Genomic DNA, 17543 nt, shown 5'->3' on the forward strand with positions numbered 1-17543 from the left:
GTGTCCTCAAAGAGGTAAGGTTCTTTAATCTGCATTTGGTGGGAAATCAGATCACATGATTACAATTATGTATTTTGGCTTTAAAATAAAATTTTATTAAATCATTTAAGGCAAATAGGTTTCTGTAACACCTGTCCTGAAATTCTCAACTTCTATGAACCAAAATTAAAAACTAGTTTTCTTTCCTCATAATTTGTTGTCAATATTGTTCACAATAACGCTACTTCCCAGAAATACTAATCTATGACCTACTCTTGTTTCTCTACTGAGTCTCTCCAGTATGTTAACTACAAAAAATATTCTTAATTTCTGTCCTGCCTTGATAAGTAACAATGCTTTTTGTGCATTTCTCAGTAACTAGTTTATTTAAATCAGTCTTGAGAACATCTATGTCTTTCCTACTCTCAGTATAATGGCTTGGGAACAGCTGCAGTTATATTTGAGTTCTGTGCAGCATGTCAAACCAGACAAGCAGAATGATGACCAATGAGTAGGATCTAACAACAGGTCCAGAAGTTTGCCTTTGGTAACACACAGAAAATGCTAGCAGGGAGACTTTCCTGTATTTAATAGATCAGTGAGGTGAAGTTAATGCTTGCAGTAAAGCAACAATAATGACAAAAAGACTGAAGGTTTCTTCACAAAAGTAAAGGGTTTTATCTGTCCTTTGTGGGAATAATTTTTAAAAGATGAGAAAAATGTTGTGTGTAAAAGGAAGTCTGCACTTGGGGAGAAGAGATTGCAGCCTTCTGTCTGAATTAGTTCCTGAGTTTCACTGGACAGAACAGTCCTGAAGTTAGTATGGGAACCTTGTTCTTTGACCGTCCGTGTGAAAACTGTACAGAACAGTAGTAGATCAATGTTACAGCCATTGGACACACAACATGAAATAAGCCTTTTCTCTTTCCAATGCTAGGGTATTGTCAGTGTTTTCTGATAATTATTGCTTTCTTCCCACAATGAAAGAAAAAGACAAATAAATGTTCTAACAAATCCAGTTGGGAGTCTAGAAGCAGTGATGATTACAGCAGTAGCAACTTTTTAATCTTTCCTGTCAGGGAAGACAATGCATTTTCAGTGGTTCAAACAACGTACATTGAATGGCCTTATTTTTGGAAGATTAAAAGGAGAGTTTTAGAACTGTAGTGTAAATTACCCCATCCCAATAACACTCCTGTATTATTAAAAAATATATGTAATGGACATATCATAGAGATATTTACACATCCATATAGATATATGGTTGTGCAAATATTTGTGTGGTTTGTTTTGTGGGTTTTTTTGTTTTTGTTTTTGTTTTTTTTTTTTCCAGAAGAATCTTTCAACACAAAATGCCATGTGTTTTCTGGTTAGCAGGAAAAAAAAAAGCCAAACAACAACATTTTCTTTAAATAGGTACCCAAAACAAGTGTTTTGCTTAACTGCATGCTGTATGTTTTAGTTCTGATCCCTAGTTGTGAATAGTGTTTAAGGTAGCAATTGGCATGACAACAAAAAGAGGGGGGGAAAAGTGTTATTAGACTGTTTATTATGTCATTTTGGAGTTTTTTTACATTAGCTGCACTATTCCCCAGAACTGTTTCTCACTAAGTAAATTATAACCCTGTGTACTACCTTCGGGCTAAAGAACTGTGTGACTTGGCTTTGATTTCTAACTGCTACATGGATTGCTTAAATAAAGGGCTGCAGGACATACGGGTTTTTTCAGTTTTTATTTAATAAGTGGCTTCCCCTGTTTACTGTCTTTGGGCTCTTAATATATGTTTCTTGAGCTCACTGGCTTTTTCTTTGCATAAGTAGAAATGTTATGCTTCAGGCAAGACTGCGGACTTACTGACATGAGTTTTCAGGGGAACCAAGAGGTGTATCACAGTTCAAAAACTTTCCCAGTTCTCTGCGTCCTTTCATGGGTAGGAGAAAAGAAATTAATAGACCCTTTGGTCTCTTCCCTCTTAGATACATACATTTATAAAAGTAACTGAACAGGTCTAAAGGAGGATGTAATCTGCTAATACATGATGCAGTCAGGGTATTGTCACTTACTCCCTGCCCAGAAAAAAAGGGAAATCTTGGCACCAGGCTTCAGTGCATCACTTGAAGCAGGGGAGCTCTGATACTACAGTCTGTCTGCAGTTTTCCGCAGGTACGCGATGCTTAATCTGGTTGTGCTCTGGGCTGTCTGAATGTGGACCAACTGTACTGTTGTCGTATTAGCTTGTAACTGATTCTGAGCTATCTGGCCCTCCTAAGCATCACACTGGTACAGTAATACAGCAGGTTTATGCCTGGATGATCAGAGCACAAACACATCAGCAAAAATATCTGGAGCTTTGCTGCATAAAAGAAAGAGTGTAGCAGCAGGGAAGGTGTATTTGGAAAATGTTAGCTCTTCATCAGTATAGAAATTTGGAAACTCTAATCTTGCTACATTTAGCAGGGAATATGGTCATGATAGTGATTGTTGACCTAGAACCAGAAAGTCTCACATGGTTACGCGTTACTGTGGTCTGATCCCCCCAGGTTCAGTTCAGGACCAGGAGGCAGAATAAAGGCAGAACTGAATGTTCCCAATCTTGCTGAATTAAGCAACACCCTTCTCTGACTTCCACAGAACTTCCTTCTGGCTTTGAATGATGAGATTGATTTTATCTGAACATACGCTCTGTTTAGATTCAGAATTTATCGCCATTGGCAGTAACAGACCTGTTGTGCCAAATCTCAGGCATTTGAAGAGTTTTGAAAGGTTTGTAAGATAAAGTGCATTGAAGTAGGCAAGATAATCTTCTGCTGTTGGTGTGCTGCATGACAAGTCTTACTGAAGACGAGCTTACAATGGGGGTCAAGAAGATAAGAATTATAATAATAAGATAAAATTATAATAATAAGATAAAAATTGCATTTATTTAGACTAAATGTAGTAGTAAAATAACCTTCAAGGAATTTTGCAGTTATCATTTAGTAAATAATAAACCAATAGGATTTCATGATAAAAGAGAGGGCCAAGAAAGATGAACTATTGAATTAACTTTGACAGCCACAGCCAGTGGGAGAAATTAATCCTTACCTAGAATTTTGTTCTCTGGGCAAGCTTGGACTTGCCTAAAGATCTGACACAGGGTCTCTCAGGACTGGTCAGTATGGTGGCAGTAAATCCGAGGGTACTTTGGCCTTTTGTAGCCACAGAGATCAGGACAATGCAAACAAATGCTTTCTGGAGCCAAAAGATTGAAGACTGACAAATGGGGCTACAGGCACAGGAATGGGCTGATGCAGGTGTTAGGGAGGCTCTCAAATAAATTTTTAATTTTTGGTGGTTGGTTGTTTATTGTCAACACAATTAACTAGCCCTCTGCAAATTACATGTTCGAATGTCTGTGAGAGGAGAACAGAACAACTTTCTAGGGTTTAATAACAACCCAAAACGCAGAACAAAGCCCCACTCCTTAGGGTTTAATGACAACCCAAACCTCTCTCTCACTCACCTGACAAGTGAGGGCTCTCAACCTCGAGGACCTACTCAGGGCAGCATCCCGACCCAAAGCACCTCAAGGAGTTTCCTTGAGCAGCATCCTGACCCAAGGGGAGAGTCCTCGACCCCAGCGTGCTGCTCTAGGGGATGAGCTCAAAATGGCGCCCCCAGGGGACTCCATTTATACCCAGCCAGATCTGATCTGTGGTCAATAGCGGCTCCCATTGGCCAAAGGCCCCAACTATCATGAAGCCCAGAGAACAAAGGCAATTAGTAGCTGCTACACTTCGGCAGCCAAGAAGCCCTATTTTCGTTGGGCAGGTGCACCTGCTGCAGCAGGAAAGCCTCATCTGTCCTAAGAGAAAAAATAGGATTTTAGCCCTATGATACATCTCCTTATCTAAGGGAAATAGACCTGGAAAAAGTCCCAGTAATGAATAATGTCTTTGTAGAGTGAAGCTGTCCCTTCTCAAAATTAAGCCAGGGCAGCTCCCTAGAGATATTTTCCAAAAGGTTCTTGGCCTCAAGGTAGCAGCATGCCATGCCCTGACACATATCCTCCCCCAACTCCATTGCAACTGACAAAGAGAAGATGCAAATGTGCTCATGTTTTCCTTCATTTCCTTCATGTGCCCATGTCTTTTGTAGTCTCAAAGAGTGGGACTGGCCAGTCTACAATAACACCATTTAACAGGGGAAAAATATTCTCTGAAAAATCAGTCGTTTCTGTAGCAAACATACCTAATACTATGTGCTGGGAGAAGGAGAACACATTGCAATACCTGATGTCCATTTGCAATGTAGGAGATAGTTCAGTAACTACATTGCAATCCATTTCATGGCAAACAAATGCTGAAGGGGATAATTTACAGTAAAAACTGTAAGCCTTGCTCTGTCCTCACAGCAGGGTAGTTTGACTGCCATTTGCTTTATGCAGAAAGCAATTGCTTTGCAGTCAGGATGTGTGCACACTGGACAGTGTCCTGCAAACTGCTGCACACTCTGGCCAAGAGCCTGTCCTTCCAGAGCCTACTGTCAAGACAGCATGTAAAGCCCTTAAGCTTTTTTTAGGAAGATTAATTTAAATGCCTCACTGAGTTTTCTTCAAGACCAACTACCCATTATTCTTTAATTAAATAATGGTCAATTAGAAATTACAAGTATAAATCCTTCATCCTTGTCTAAAGGCTTTAATCATGTTTCTTAGAACTAGCTGTGAATGGCATTGAACATAACAAGGAGCAAAGCGCAGCACAGCCGCAACTAAGGGAGGATATTGGGCAACCTCAACAGTTTACTTTTCCATAGATAACATCAGTAACTGGCAAATTTTCAAAGCTTTGCAAAAGAACTTAAATGTAATATTTGTTTGGGGGTTAATTGTTATGTGTTGTCTAAATCCTTCACAACTGTTATCAGGGCTACTTTGCAAAATTACCTCCAGGTGTTCCTGAACTGAAATGTAGTACAAAACATGTAGGATTGATTTTAGAAAGCAAAGGTCACTCTATTTTCCTTCGCTATTATGGGTCTAAGTTCTATAACACCAAGAATGTAAAGGTTGGCTCTTGTATTGTGTACATAACTTGTGCATTTCCTGAATATAATTTGCAAGTACCAAAGTGAACTCCATGCAGAGTATTTTATGCACAACTGTGACAATTACATGACCAAATTAGTTTAACAATCAAATACGCTCTTTTGCCTATGTATTTTGCGTGTTTGCTTCTGGTCCCTCATTTCTGTTGTTCTCAGCCTTAATTTTCCCCAAACTGAGGGCTATGCAGCCAACAGCTTTCTAATCTCAGTTTCAAAAACCTTCCACACCCAAATGATTTTAAACTGGCACCTTTTTTTTTGCAAACTAAGTGAGAAATCAGGAGCCGAGTGGGTCAACCTCCCATTTAAAAAGTCCTGTATTAGGGATGAGGTGACACAGAGAGGTAGAAGCAATCTCTGAGCAGATTTAGTGAAATCAAGAGCATTCTTGGATCTGACGTTTGTTATCCTTGGTTTCTCTTTTTGTTTCCCAGAAATATTTGTAGTTTTTTTCACAGAGCTGAGATGGTACGCTTCTGTGTAAAGAAACATGGTTGTGGGAAGGGCTATGGCGCAACGACTGCCGAGGTGAGCAGAAGGGAATGGGATGATTGACTGCAGAGGAAAAAGCAAGATCTTTGCAGTGGAATTATGACCACAGAGACAGTGTCTTGATGAATACAGCCAGCATCTTTGTGCATGCAAAACAGTTGTCAGCATGGACTAGTTAGCACTGAGATCAGAGAGAAGTAAAAGAGGTGAAGGGAGGAAAACAGCTACACTCTCAGACCCTTATAGAAATCGAGTTTAGGTTTCCAATTTTACTGAGTTTTTAAGTATATTTAGAATTTTTAATCTGTGATTTAAGTAGGATATTACACAATTAAGTTATATAACTGTGTAAATGTTTGGTAGGGCAGGGTCAGTGTGAAGTGACTAGTTTTCTGCTTTTGCAATGTTTTCTAGTTCAACTTGCTCAAGCTAAAAACCAAACTGTTTCATTATGTCATTATATGTATACCTACATATATACGTGCGTGTCAATATATGCATATAGAATTCCTTCCAACTTTGGAACTGAACAGTCATGATGAAAAAGCTGTGCATTTATGGCTTCTTTAAATATATACATCCATCCCAGATCTTTCCAGATTTTGAAACTACAGTAGGAGTTCACATAACTTCCATAATAAAAATTGTTCGTGTGATTAAATTAGTTTATTGATGCCAGTGATCAGCAAATGTTTTATAAGAATGTACAGCCTTGAAACAAAACTAGTGCAAAGGTTTATAGTGGTTTTAAAGTGAATTACAGCAGCTGAAATGACTAAAAAATTTATCAGAGCAAAAGAGTTCTTCTCTTATTTGCATTTGTAACAGCAACATATCATGATTTTGAAAGGGACAGAAACATATCTCTGTGGACTACTTTGTTTACAACTAGCGGGAAGGTTGCTAACTATTCCAGCTACATCTTTCCTAGCATAAAACAGAGCACTGCTCACTGAAAGTCCTGCATTGAACCAAAAAGCTTTCTGCTGCTTGAAGTCCTCTAGGGACAGGAGAGTGCCACATCCAGCCATGCTGCAGAGTCATGCAGCTACTTCCACATCATGTACCCTGGAGCTTGAATGCCTCAGCAAAGAGTATTAATAGAAGCACAGGGCTGCAGTCCCTTAATCCTCTCTTCTAAGTGAAACTAATCCTTGTTCTAGCAAATCAACCTTCATGTATGACTGGAGGAGACTCAGTCATCAAATCCTGTGCTGTTGTCTGTAGTTGTCTTATATGTCTCTGTTGCAAGTCTGAAAGTACTCTGAAAGCTAAAGTCACAGACCTGATGTCTTAAGGTGCTATAAAAATGAGATACAGGTTTCCATCTACTTTTATGGAATGATCCAAATACGCATAGAAAGTTTTTAATTTCCTTGTGTTGTGAGGCCTTTTTCAGTAATATCTGACTACAACCTCCCATTCACACATGCAGTCCATGCTCAGTTCTCCGCCAGAAGTTACCTCTGTTGCTATCTTTGGATTTCCTAGTATTAGAGTTGATACTCTGTTTTTTCTGTGCTTATTTTTATAAGCAGATTGTCAAATTTTGGAGAGGAAGAAAAATTTGAATGCTGTGAAATTACTTAAAGCAAGGTAACTGTAATGCTAGCAAGAAATTTTAGGAAATATGTTTTAATTGCCATATATGGGGACATTGCTGTATAGACAACATAAGTACATGTTGTATAGAGGAATATTTTCATATTTCCCAAGTATTACTGTCTATGTATTACTGTTCTTATCTTCCCAGTAGTTTCCCACACTAGTTATTAGGAGGTGTGAGACAAGGAAAAGCTTCATTCCTAAACTAAATTCTGCAAAATAGCCCAACACTTATCCCTGACACCATAGTAACAGTGCTGTTAGGCCCTTTGCTTTCCAGGAGAAGGATTAAAGTCACGGAGGTACAGTGACCTACCGTCTGCACAGTTAATTTAATAAGAATTAATAAACAAGGTTTCTTCAGTCTTTTTAGTCCTTGGATTTGTATGGGCCTAATGCCACTATTTTAATGCCTCTATATGAAGCTACAACCTTTCAAACTGTAATAGTATAATACTTTTTTTACAATGGGTTTGCAGCACAGGACCTGCCTCAAATTACTGCAAAACTGTGTGGAAGGCAAGCCTCTGGAAACTAGCTTCCTTTAGATTCACACTAGCGTAAGGGAGTATTTTGGTTCATGTTTCTTTCTGTTAAATGCATGGGAGTTTTTGTAACTGGAACTGTTAGGAAATAACCCAAATGGTATGTATGGGATGTCTCTGTATCTCTCATCATTACTGTGTTTTGTCTCTTGTGATGAGTGCTGTGTATTACTTATTTAGAAAACAAGATTTTCTTCCTCATATGGCATTATCATTTTCAGTCAAGATTTGTACCAAAACTTATTAAAAGTGAAATTCAGCACCAAGAGACACAGAGTTACTGTTTTGCTGATACGCTCCAGTATGGATTCTGCTTAAACAACCTTCCCAGAAGTACAAAGAAAAGATCAGAAAAATAACCCTTGCTGTGAATAGCTTGATGCTGCTGAGTTACTGTCTCTTATCTGCGAGAAATCCAAGAACCATTCATAGTCCTTAAACCTGCTTCAGGGCCTGCAGGAGCCCTTTCTGAGGCTGACATCTAAACTGAGATTAAGGAAAGTGCTTTCTAACATGTTGCTTGAGCTGTCTGATCCAAAAGAGCTTTGCTTAACACCTTTTCAACTTCACTGAAGGATGCTTACACCTGACTTAGCCCAGGCAAGCAGCAAAACTGACTTTCACAGCTGGTACTTTATTCTGGGATGTGGAGTATGACGGGTGTGTACTCCCCATGCTAGAGGATATCTACAGATCATCCCCAGCCTACATGGATTACTGCTATTTTTTTTTTTTCTTTCTCTTGCAGGGGTGCGGCGCCAGATTGCCCACTGCATGCGGAAGGGAAGCGGAGCGATCAAAAACTCCTTCTGCGACCCAGCAACACAGCCAAATGGGCGACAAAAGAAATGTTATGAAAAGGACTGTCCACCCAGGTAATGGATACTGGGAGGGCTCTGGTAATGCTCAATAGCAGCCTTACTCAAAGGAAAATGTTGGTTCTAATACCCAATTAGTGTGGCATCTATGGCCTGCTACGGTGAGAGCACCCAAGCATTTCAGAGCAAGGTAGCAGAAACCCAGTAATGGACAAATTGGGAGTGAGCTGCCCTAAGAGGTTTCCAGTGCAAGTTACTGAGCAGTCTGTGCTGGGAATGGCACAGGTTGCTGTCACATCTGTATAGATACTCATTTTGTTCAGTTTAGGTGCAGGTGTGCCTGAAAACTCTGTAAGTTCTTATTTATTTTAAAAATCCTATACCTGTCTTAGCTTGAGTGATAATGTATTACTGTGTGTTCCAAAAACTAACTTGCAGAGAGGTTTTTTTAAGCTTTTTGATGCTGTTTTTCAGTATTTTTTGATACTCCTTTGTCCTTTTCTGAGGGAGGATGAGAGGAAGTGCCCACTTGTATAACTCTGACTATTACACCTTCTTTATAACACTTATTATTTGGCCCCTTCTTGTTTTTTCCTTTCAGCAAAGTGCAGCTTTCTTCATTCTGTGATCACATGGGAATAATTTCTTCCATTTGCATAACATTTTTTTAATTCATCTTCATGTCTGTTTTTACTGTTCTACCATTCTAGCAAGTAGGGTAAGGAAGACTAACCACAGCAAACATTCCGGGTGACAGCAGAACTGTGGGCTTGTAAAATAGGCACAGATTTGCTGGAAGGGATCAATCCTGGTTTTAGTTTCATGCTTTAGGTACTGGAACATCTTGCTTTTGTCTTTCAATGCCTTCAGAAGTTGTTTATCATGCTGTTCACAATGGTATACCAGTTTCCCTAGTAATTCTAGTTAAATCAGAATCAAATAGAAGTCATTACAATGATTCTTTTAAAGTGTATCACATTACATTTGCCAGCAGTGAATTTCATGAAGCTTTAATGTAAAAAAGTCTTCATAGCTGTTGGTTTTATTAGTTGTTTCCAAGTATCTTCAGAACATCATATGATGCCTCCTCTGGGGATTACATCTTTGTGCTTGCAGCCTCTATAAATGACTGTTAAAAGCATAAACTACCAGTATTTCATAATTCTTTATAGATTGCTAGAAAATCAGTTGACAGTAGATCAAGCTTATTAACTAGTTGACTAGTTAAGAGCTGAGGCTCTAACATGGCTTATACATGGGGGTGTTTTTTATTTGTAGCACATATAAACTGTGCAATTTATTCCAAAGTTCCAAATGAGCTCAATTTATCCCAAGCATAAATTCTCTCTCTCTCTAATACTCTTCCAGCTTCCAAGTGGTTTTAATTCAAGGCATTTCCAGAGGCTTTTATGGCTTGTCTAATCAGTAACCTCCAGTGGACCTCTCTTCCAAGTACTTTTCCAGGCTGCTTCTGCAGCCTTGTAAAAGTTCATCATATACAACTTCCTCTGCAAGAAGTTCCACAGCTTTAATGCGTACTGTGTGAAGCACTACCTCATTTTAATTATTTTGAACCTGGCTTTCACTAGCTTCTGTTGGTGTCCCTCTGTTCCTCTGTTGGACGAGATGGCAGTGAAGAATGAATTCCAATCCACCTTTCGGAAGCCCTTCATTTTGTAGATCTGGTCTCTGTTCCAGGCTGTAGTCACAGTATGGGATTTAGTTGGTGTTTACTTTCCATGGCATATGTGTCACCTCTAATCCAGACAGATGGCTACACATCTTCATCTGAAATGCAAGACAGCACTTTGTTGGTTCTAAGGAAAATCTGGATGTTGGAGGAAGGTGTGACTGTCCCATATGGCATGATACAGGATAACTGAGAGTTCCTGTGAAGCTGCCAAAAACCAAGTGTTCTGTAGAGAGGTGGCTAAATTCTGTGCTAGAGTTGAGAACAGTGCTGTTAAACATAACACTGCAGGGGACCTTTGGTTAGTGCTGCAGCCATGGGACTGAAACTGTTAGATGATCTCACAGTTCCCAACAGTGAACCTTTTTTTTTATAGGAACTTCCTATCTAAAACAAGAAGGATATTCTCTTGCATAACCTCCCTCCTATGATCTGCTAAATCCCACATGCTAATGTGAAACTAGCTACTAGACCACTAAATCAGGATTAGATAATTTATCAAACAGTAGCTACAGGCAAAGAATAACATTACTATAATGTTTGTGACTCACAAACCAGATCCTATCTCATTAGTCCATTTCAGGAAGTTAATTATAAACTGTCTAAATTACAAGCTTCTGAGAAGTCCAAGTCTTAATGTTCTTGTTTGTTAGCTGATTTGATCTACATTTATCTTTCCCACACTTTCTACTAAAAGATTCTGGAGCAAAACAAACAAAATATTTAAAATGTCGCAATACATGTATGCCACATGTTGACTCAGAACAAAATAGATGGCTGAACAGTTGAGAGTTAAAATGTCATACAACTGCTCATGTAAAACTTGAGTGATATTGCTCAGCAGGAGTGCAGCAAGACTAGGATAAATGCATGCTTTTTTCCACATTATGCTATGGAAAATGGTTTCCAGTTCTGTGTTTCTTTGGTAGACAGGTATTTAGCTCCGTAGGTGTTAATGATAAAAATCAGTGGATACTACTTGAAGAAGAGTAAGATTTTAACTACTCACAGTATTGTGAATAAAAGTTTTGCTCTCCCTTGTAAAGAAAATTGCCTCGAGCCTTTTTAACCTGACTACCCACTTGAACAGAGTAACCATAAATGTATTATTTTACAAGTACTTGGGATCTTCTGCTTTTTATCGACTTTTACTGTATTGTCCTACTTCCAGACTGATTAATAGAGTCCAACAGCATAAGAATAGGAAATCTTATTTCTGTTATAATACAGAGAGTGAAAACCAGTTCCCTGTTGGTATCTGCTGTGCCTGATGCTGTACAAGTACATAGTAAAAGAAGACAGTCTTTCTTTAGGTGTGGCACAATATGGTGGGAGGGAGGGAACGTTCAGTCCCATAGGCATAAATACAGCAAACTTGGGTTCCAAAATCCCATGCTACTACTTTTTAAACGGGATCCACACCTTGTTCAGCTCACATCATCTGGGTATAGATTAGGACTGTATAATGGAGAAGGCTGTTGGGTCCTGACGTAATTGTTCCAGACCTTCGAAACTCAGTGTGGGAGGAAAGGGGATAGGTCTCATTTAAGGCATCTGAATGCCACTTGAGGGAATCAGATTTTCTCCCCACCTCTGTTCCAGGCTGTATTGCAGAATAGCTGAGCACTCACAGCTGCAACTGAAAACTGAGATTATGCTTTCACCAGGCAGACTGCTGTCTAGTTCAATAGCCTCAGGAAGATTAGTGCTCACACAAATTAATTACCCAAATCATGCATTTTGCTTCCTTGTTTGTTACCACAATCTCTCCATGCCATGCCTGCCTGTGGAGATAAGACAGTCCTGGTACTTTGCAGGGACCAGGTGATGCATTAATATTTAAGAGTCACTCAGTTGCTGTAGTGGTAAATGCCATCAGAAATCAAAGGTAGGAACAAGTATTGGACGGTGACTCCCATCAGGCTTCAGTTTCCACCAACTTGTCCCAGTCTCTCACCACAGTCAGCACAGCTACCTACTAGTTTTCTTCCCCATATCCCTTTCTTTGCCGAACATTCTCGCTATATGTGTGATTTAAAGAAAGCCTTGTTTATAAACTGCGCAAAGATAAGTCTGTCTGGCAGTGCCCTCCACTCTTTAGCTTACAGCTGCAAGGTCTGACAGCTTGGTCATTTCAACTTAAAAGTTGCACGTTTGGATCTTGGATTGCTGTCTCAATTCTGGATGTGTGCTCAGCGGTCACCTCCAATTTTGGTTATGCCTCTGCAGTGTGAGGATACAGCAGAAGCTCCAAAATAAATAGAGTTTGGCAAAGCAGTCACTCAGGTGCTGCTCCCTTCTGCGTGGCCCAGGACCTGCTTTGGGGCATCCTGTACTGGAATGGACAAATGGATGCTAGATGTTCTACTGTCCTTGCTTTGCCTTTCTTCCCCTTCAGCTGGGATGCCGCAGTTCAGAAATCCTCAGAGGGGACCACGAAGAGACAATTGTGCATGTGCTGCCATGTTAAGTTTCTCATGCTTGAGTGTCTAAGGCATGTGCATGTACCATAGAATGGAAATAGGAAGATGCACCATTAGAAACTCCAGTTACTGCTAAGAATAAACTTTCAGTCAATGCAAATTTTTTGAAGTGTGTGTGGTAAACATGGTGTCAGGCAATTTACTACTTGGCTCACCAGTACCATCTGTTACCTGCACTGAATGAGGAAGAACTCTATAGAAGTTACATGACTAAATGTAATTTAAGATTGACTGTGTAGGTGCAATAGGATAAAATCTTAATTCTGGGATTTCCTGACTTTGGAGCACCTTATTTTCTTCCATGACTTTTTAAAAATGTTTTGTGTGCAGTAGTTAATCACACACCATTACTGCTGATCAAGATAGGTTCTGTAGTAAGCTCTAATAAATTTATTGGTAGGAGTTTGGTATTTAAACCTACAAACTGCTGAACCCTTACTCAGAGCCATTTGAAAACATTGAGGAAGGGGCTGTCAGCTGTAGATTGAAATATGTGATCTGGTTCCATTAAAATTAATAGGGCACTTCACATACTGCAAGTTGCTTTTGTCCCAAAGTTTCAGCAATTTACAAGGTACTAGAGATGATAAAATTGGAAAGAAGATGCAAGAGATGAAAACCACCCTGAAATGGCTTGATTCAGGTTGCGATGATATATTTTTCTTTTTTATTACTGTGTTCCACTGAGGTGCACTCGCTTTTTCTCTTAAACCACTTGTTAGTTTTCCTTTGCTATTAGCAGAAACCTGAAAGAGCAAGGAGCAGTCTAAAGAAAGGCAGGAGAAGGAGAAAAATAAAATTACAGCAACATCCAGAGGCCTCACCCAGGGTTGTGGTGGCAATGGGCTGCATTCTAGAGCATGTAGCAAAACAATGTGTGCCCCAGAGGGCTCCTAGGGTAATTTAAAAGGAAATGTGGTACGTATACATAACTAAAGAGAAGGAAGGTAAGTGTAGGTACCCCAGAGAAGACCAGATGGTTGCACAAATGAGCTATGTGCATAGCTTGGTTGCTCTGAGTATTTTTTTTTAAGTTATTAGGAATTATCAGTGTTATCAGTGCCTTCCACATCAGTGACAGCTCATTTGCAACTGAAGAATAAATTAGTCAGGAAACAGAAAGGGAACATGAAAACTACTGAGGAAAGGGAAAGGGATTGTCAGCAAACTGAAAAAGCCAGAAATGCAGTAAGATGGGAGACAAAGCAAGGAGCAAAAGCTGTTACAAAACGTTGAACTTTGATGTATTTATCAGAATGGAAAGGAAAAAAATACAATAGAATGGTGTTGGTTGTAAGCCAAAAGCAATTTTTCCCTCCTTTCTGTCTGGAAAGTGTTTTCTAAATACATCCCTGTTTTGTTTTCAGCATAAGGCTTTGTCATGACCTGCTTCAAAACTCAGGAACAATAAATATTCTCTAGGAGCTTTTGTGGCTTGGAGTTCACAGCTAGGCCAGATTCTTTATACAGCAGCTTGGATCTGTGTTCTTGCCTAGGGCACCCAAAATGGGAAGGAAAAAGATTTTTCTTGGGGTTTGTTGGGTTTTTTGAAACAAGTATAAAGGTAAGTCTTCAGGCAAATATGACAGTTAATGCCAATGCTTCTCAAATAGTAGAAACACAGAAATTTTTGCCCTCCTTTCTTATCATGGAAGGCAGGTATGTAGATATTTGATCCACTCTGGAGTCAGCATGAGAAAAAATAGGTGGATGAAGCTGGAGAAAGGCTAAGGTAAACCAAATATAAAGGGGACAGCTCCTGTCAGTAAGGTGTTTCACATTAGAAAATACTGCAGTAGAGGAAACATTTATCTTTCATTTGGTGGAACATTGCGTAGTACACTACAGAAGACCATCTTTAATCAGGAGAGAGACACATAAGAGTCTTGTTTTTACTTCATGAAGGAACAAAGTACAGAAAAGTCCAGCCTAGTGCAGACCCAGAGACTAGGCCCAGATGTACAGCTCTGCAGGGCACTGATCCCACATGGGTGCACGCAGCATAGCCCTGACCGGCCTGTGTTTTGGGGTTGTGTGCCTTGCTGCTTCCCCTTCTGGAAGTAACACAGAGCCAGTTTGATCACTTGTGCAGTACTGGCTGCATAGACATGTATCAGGGGATCTTCTCCACCTCTGTGCTGTCATTACAGACCCTCCAGTGATTGTTATTTCTTAATTCTCTCTGTAGTGAGATAGCAATAAGCAGATAAACAATAGGATAGAGTAAATAGATTACTAAACTTGCTAGCAGTTCCTCCAACTTGAATTTGAAAGACCACCTACTCAGTGGATTCTTACACATTGTAGAAACGTATTACTTGGTGTCTGCCACTGTCCGGGAAGCAGAATCTTTCAGTGATTGGCTGGTACTGGAGCACAGGGCAGATAGGAGAGTTTGAGTGATCTGGACTTAATATGAAAAGCATATATCTGAACCCAGAATTTAAATTACTGGTTCTTTTTCTTGTTGTCTTTGACCTTTTCCTCAATGTGCTTGTGATAGATTGTTTTCTGATGTTTCTTATCCCCCTGGTTTTCAGATGGTGGGCAGGAGAATGGCAGAAATGTTCGACTACGTGCGGCCCAACAGGCCAGAAGAAGCGAACTGTACTTTGCATCCAAACGGTGGGGTCTGATGAGCAGGCTCTGGCTGTCACAGAGTGCCAGCACCTGCTTAAACCAAAGACCCATCTGTCATGCAACAGAGATGTCTTGTGCCCATCTGACTGGACAGTGAGCAACTGGACTGAGGTAAATTCATATCAACTGTCATATTGAACAATTTTTTCAAAATGACCTATTATAGTCAGCAGAGAGGACCAATGACCTGCTTTTTTGCCCTTTTTTTTTTTTTTGGTTAACATGTCTTCAAAATCCTTTGTGCACAAGAAAAAAAGCTGCCCTGCTTGCTAAAGACCTCAGCAAGTGTTACACGTTAACTGTTTCTAGGGGTTTGGCTTGCTGAACTTTTGGGACTGTAGAACAGAGCATGCTCGCATGCTAAAAAGTCTGTGTAACAGTCATTACTGCTCTGAACCAGATGGGGGGAGGGTCTGTGTCATGTCTGTAGGCCTACAAAGAAGCATTTTTACATTCTTTATATTCATATCTCTTGCATTCATAACCCTGCTGGTTTTGCCATAGAATGCAAGCTTTTCACTTCTAGTATTAATCTGAAGTCCTAACAAACACTAGAATAGCAGTGTGTCTTTCAAGAGTTACTTAAATATTGTGCAGTTATTTCACTGGCAGCTGATGAACTGCAGAATATGTGGTCATCAAAATGGTGACTGCAATTACTAATTCTATTTAAATATACTGCAACATATTCTGCAATGTTTGTTAGTATTAGTAGGGAGCACTCATTTGGTGTACTTTGTCATAGTTTTTAATCTGTGGAAGGACGTCATGCTTAGCTTTCTTAGATTAGGATGCTGGTATCTACAGGTGTTTCACAACATTACTTTTCATTGAAGGCAAGGGGTAGCTCAGGGTCCTGAATAGCTCAGGGTCCCCAACATGTGGAGCAGTCTACTTCTGCATGAAAACTAAAAATGCACTAAGATACTTTTTCTGGAGTGGGGAGAAGTAGGTTTTGAGTCATGTGAAGTTTTAGAATTATTTTATTCCGATTCTGTTGTAGTACGACTTGCTCATGGTTCACCTCAGAGTCAGTTTAGCTATCACTGTAGCTGACAATCATGACAAAATGCACAACAAATATTTTTCATTTCAGCTGTCAATAAAAATGAATTTTACTAAGTTTTTCAAAACTTCCAAGACCAATGATCTGGATGCAGGAGTTGAGTGCACCATTAGCAAGTTGGCTGATGATCCAAACTGGGAGGTGCTGTTGACTCTCTTGAGGGACAGGAGGCCTTGCAGAGGGATACAGATAGATCGGAGCATTGGGCAGTGATTAATGGGATGAAATTTAATAAGAACAAATGCCAGATTCTGCACCAGGGACAGAGTAACGCTGGACCCAGGTCTAAACTGGGAGAGGAGTGGCTGGAGAGCAGCCCTGCAGAAAGGGATCTGGGGGTGCTGGCTGACAGCAGGCTGACGGTGAGCCAGCAGTGTGCCCTGGCAGCCAAGAGGGCAAACCGCAGCCTGGGGTGCATCAGACACAGCATGACCAGCCGGTCAAAAGCGGTGATTATCCCGCTGTGTTCAGTGCTGGTGCGGCCTCACCTTGAGTGCTGTGGGCAGTGCTGGGCCCCACAGTTTAAGGAGGATGTGCAGGTCCATGAATACATCCAGAGGAGGGCAGCAAAGCTGGTGGGAGGGCTGGAAGGCGTGTCCTGTGAGGAGTGGCTGAGGACTCTGGGCTTGTCTAGTTTAAAGAAAAGGAGGCTGAGAGGTGATGGTCCTCACTGCTCTCTACAGCTTCCTTGAGGAGGGGAAGTGGAGAGGGAGGTGCTGATCTCTTCTCCCTGGACTCCAGTGACAGGACATGTGGGAATGGTTCAAAGCTGCACCAGGGGAGGTTTAGACTGGACATCAGGAAGCATTTCTTTACTGAGAGGGTGGTCACACACTGGAACAGGATTCCCAGAGAGGTGGTTGATGCTCCAAGCCTGTCAGTGTTTAAGAGGCATTTGGACAAAGCCCTTAGTAACATGCTTTAACTTTTGGTCAGCATGAAAGTGGTCAGGCAGTTGGACTAGGTGATCGTTGTAGGTCCCTTTCAACTGAAATACTCTATCCTATGCTATGCTACTCTATTCTGTGCTATTCTGTTTCCTTTTGGAAAACTCCTCTCCCTTCTTTCTCCTGTTTTTTTTACCAAACTCACTGTTGTGTTTGACAGCAGGTTCAGATAATGAACTAACATAATAT

The 17543-nt window shown here is 40.3% G+C and overlaps 1 protein-coding gene across 1 annotated transcript in view; it reads left to right on the forward strand.

The window, feature by feature from the left end:
* ADAMTS12 (ADAM metallopeptidase with thrombospondin type 1 motif 12) overlaps positions 1 to 17543 on the forward strand; it is a 172552-nt gene that overhangs the window by 134015 nt on the left and 20994 nt on the right. The window contains exons 17-18 of the mRNA XM_074855397.1: positions 8459 to 8585; positions 15242 to 15452. Coding sequence (XP_074711498.1) covers positions 8459 to 8585; positions 15242 to 15452 — 338 coding nt within the window. The remainder of the gene's footprint in view (positions 1 to 8458; positions 8586 to 15241; positions 15453 to 17543) is intronic.

The sequence above is a fragment of the Strix uralensis genome, chromosome Z, assembly GCF_047716275.1.
Source record: "Strix uralensis isolate ZFMK-TIS-50842 chromosome Z, bStrUra1, whole genome shotgun sequence".
Taxonomy (NCBI): domain Eukaryota; kingdom Metazoa; phylum Chordata; class Aves; order Strigiformes; family Strigidae; genus Strix; species Strix uralensis.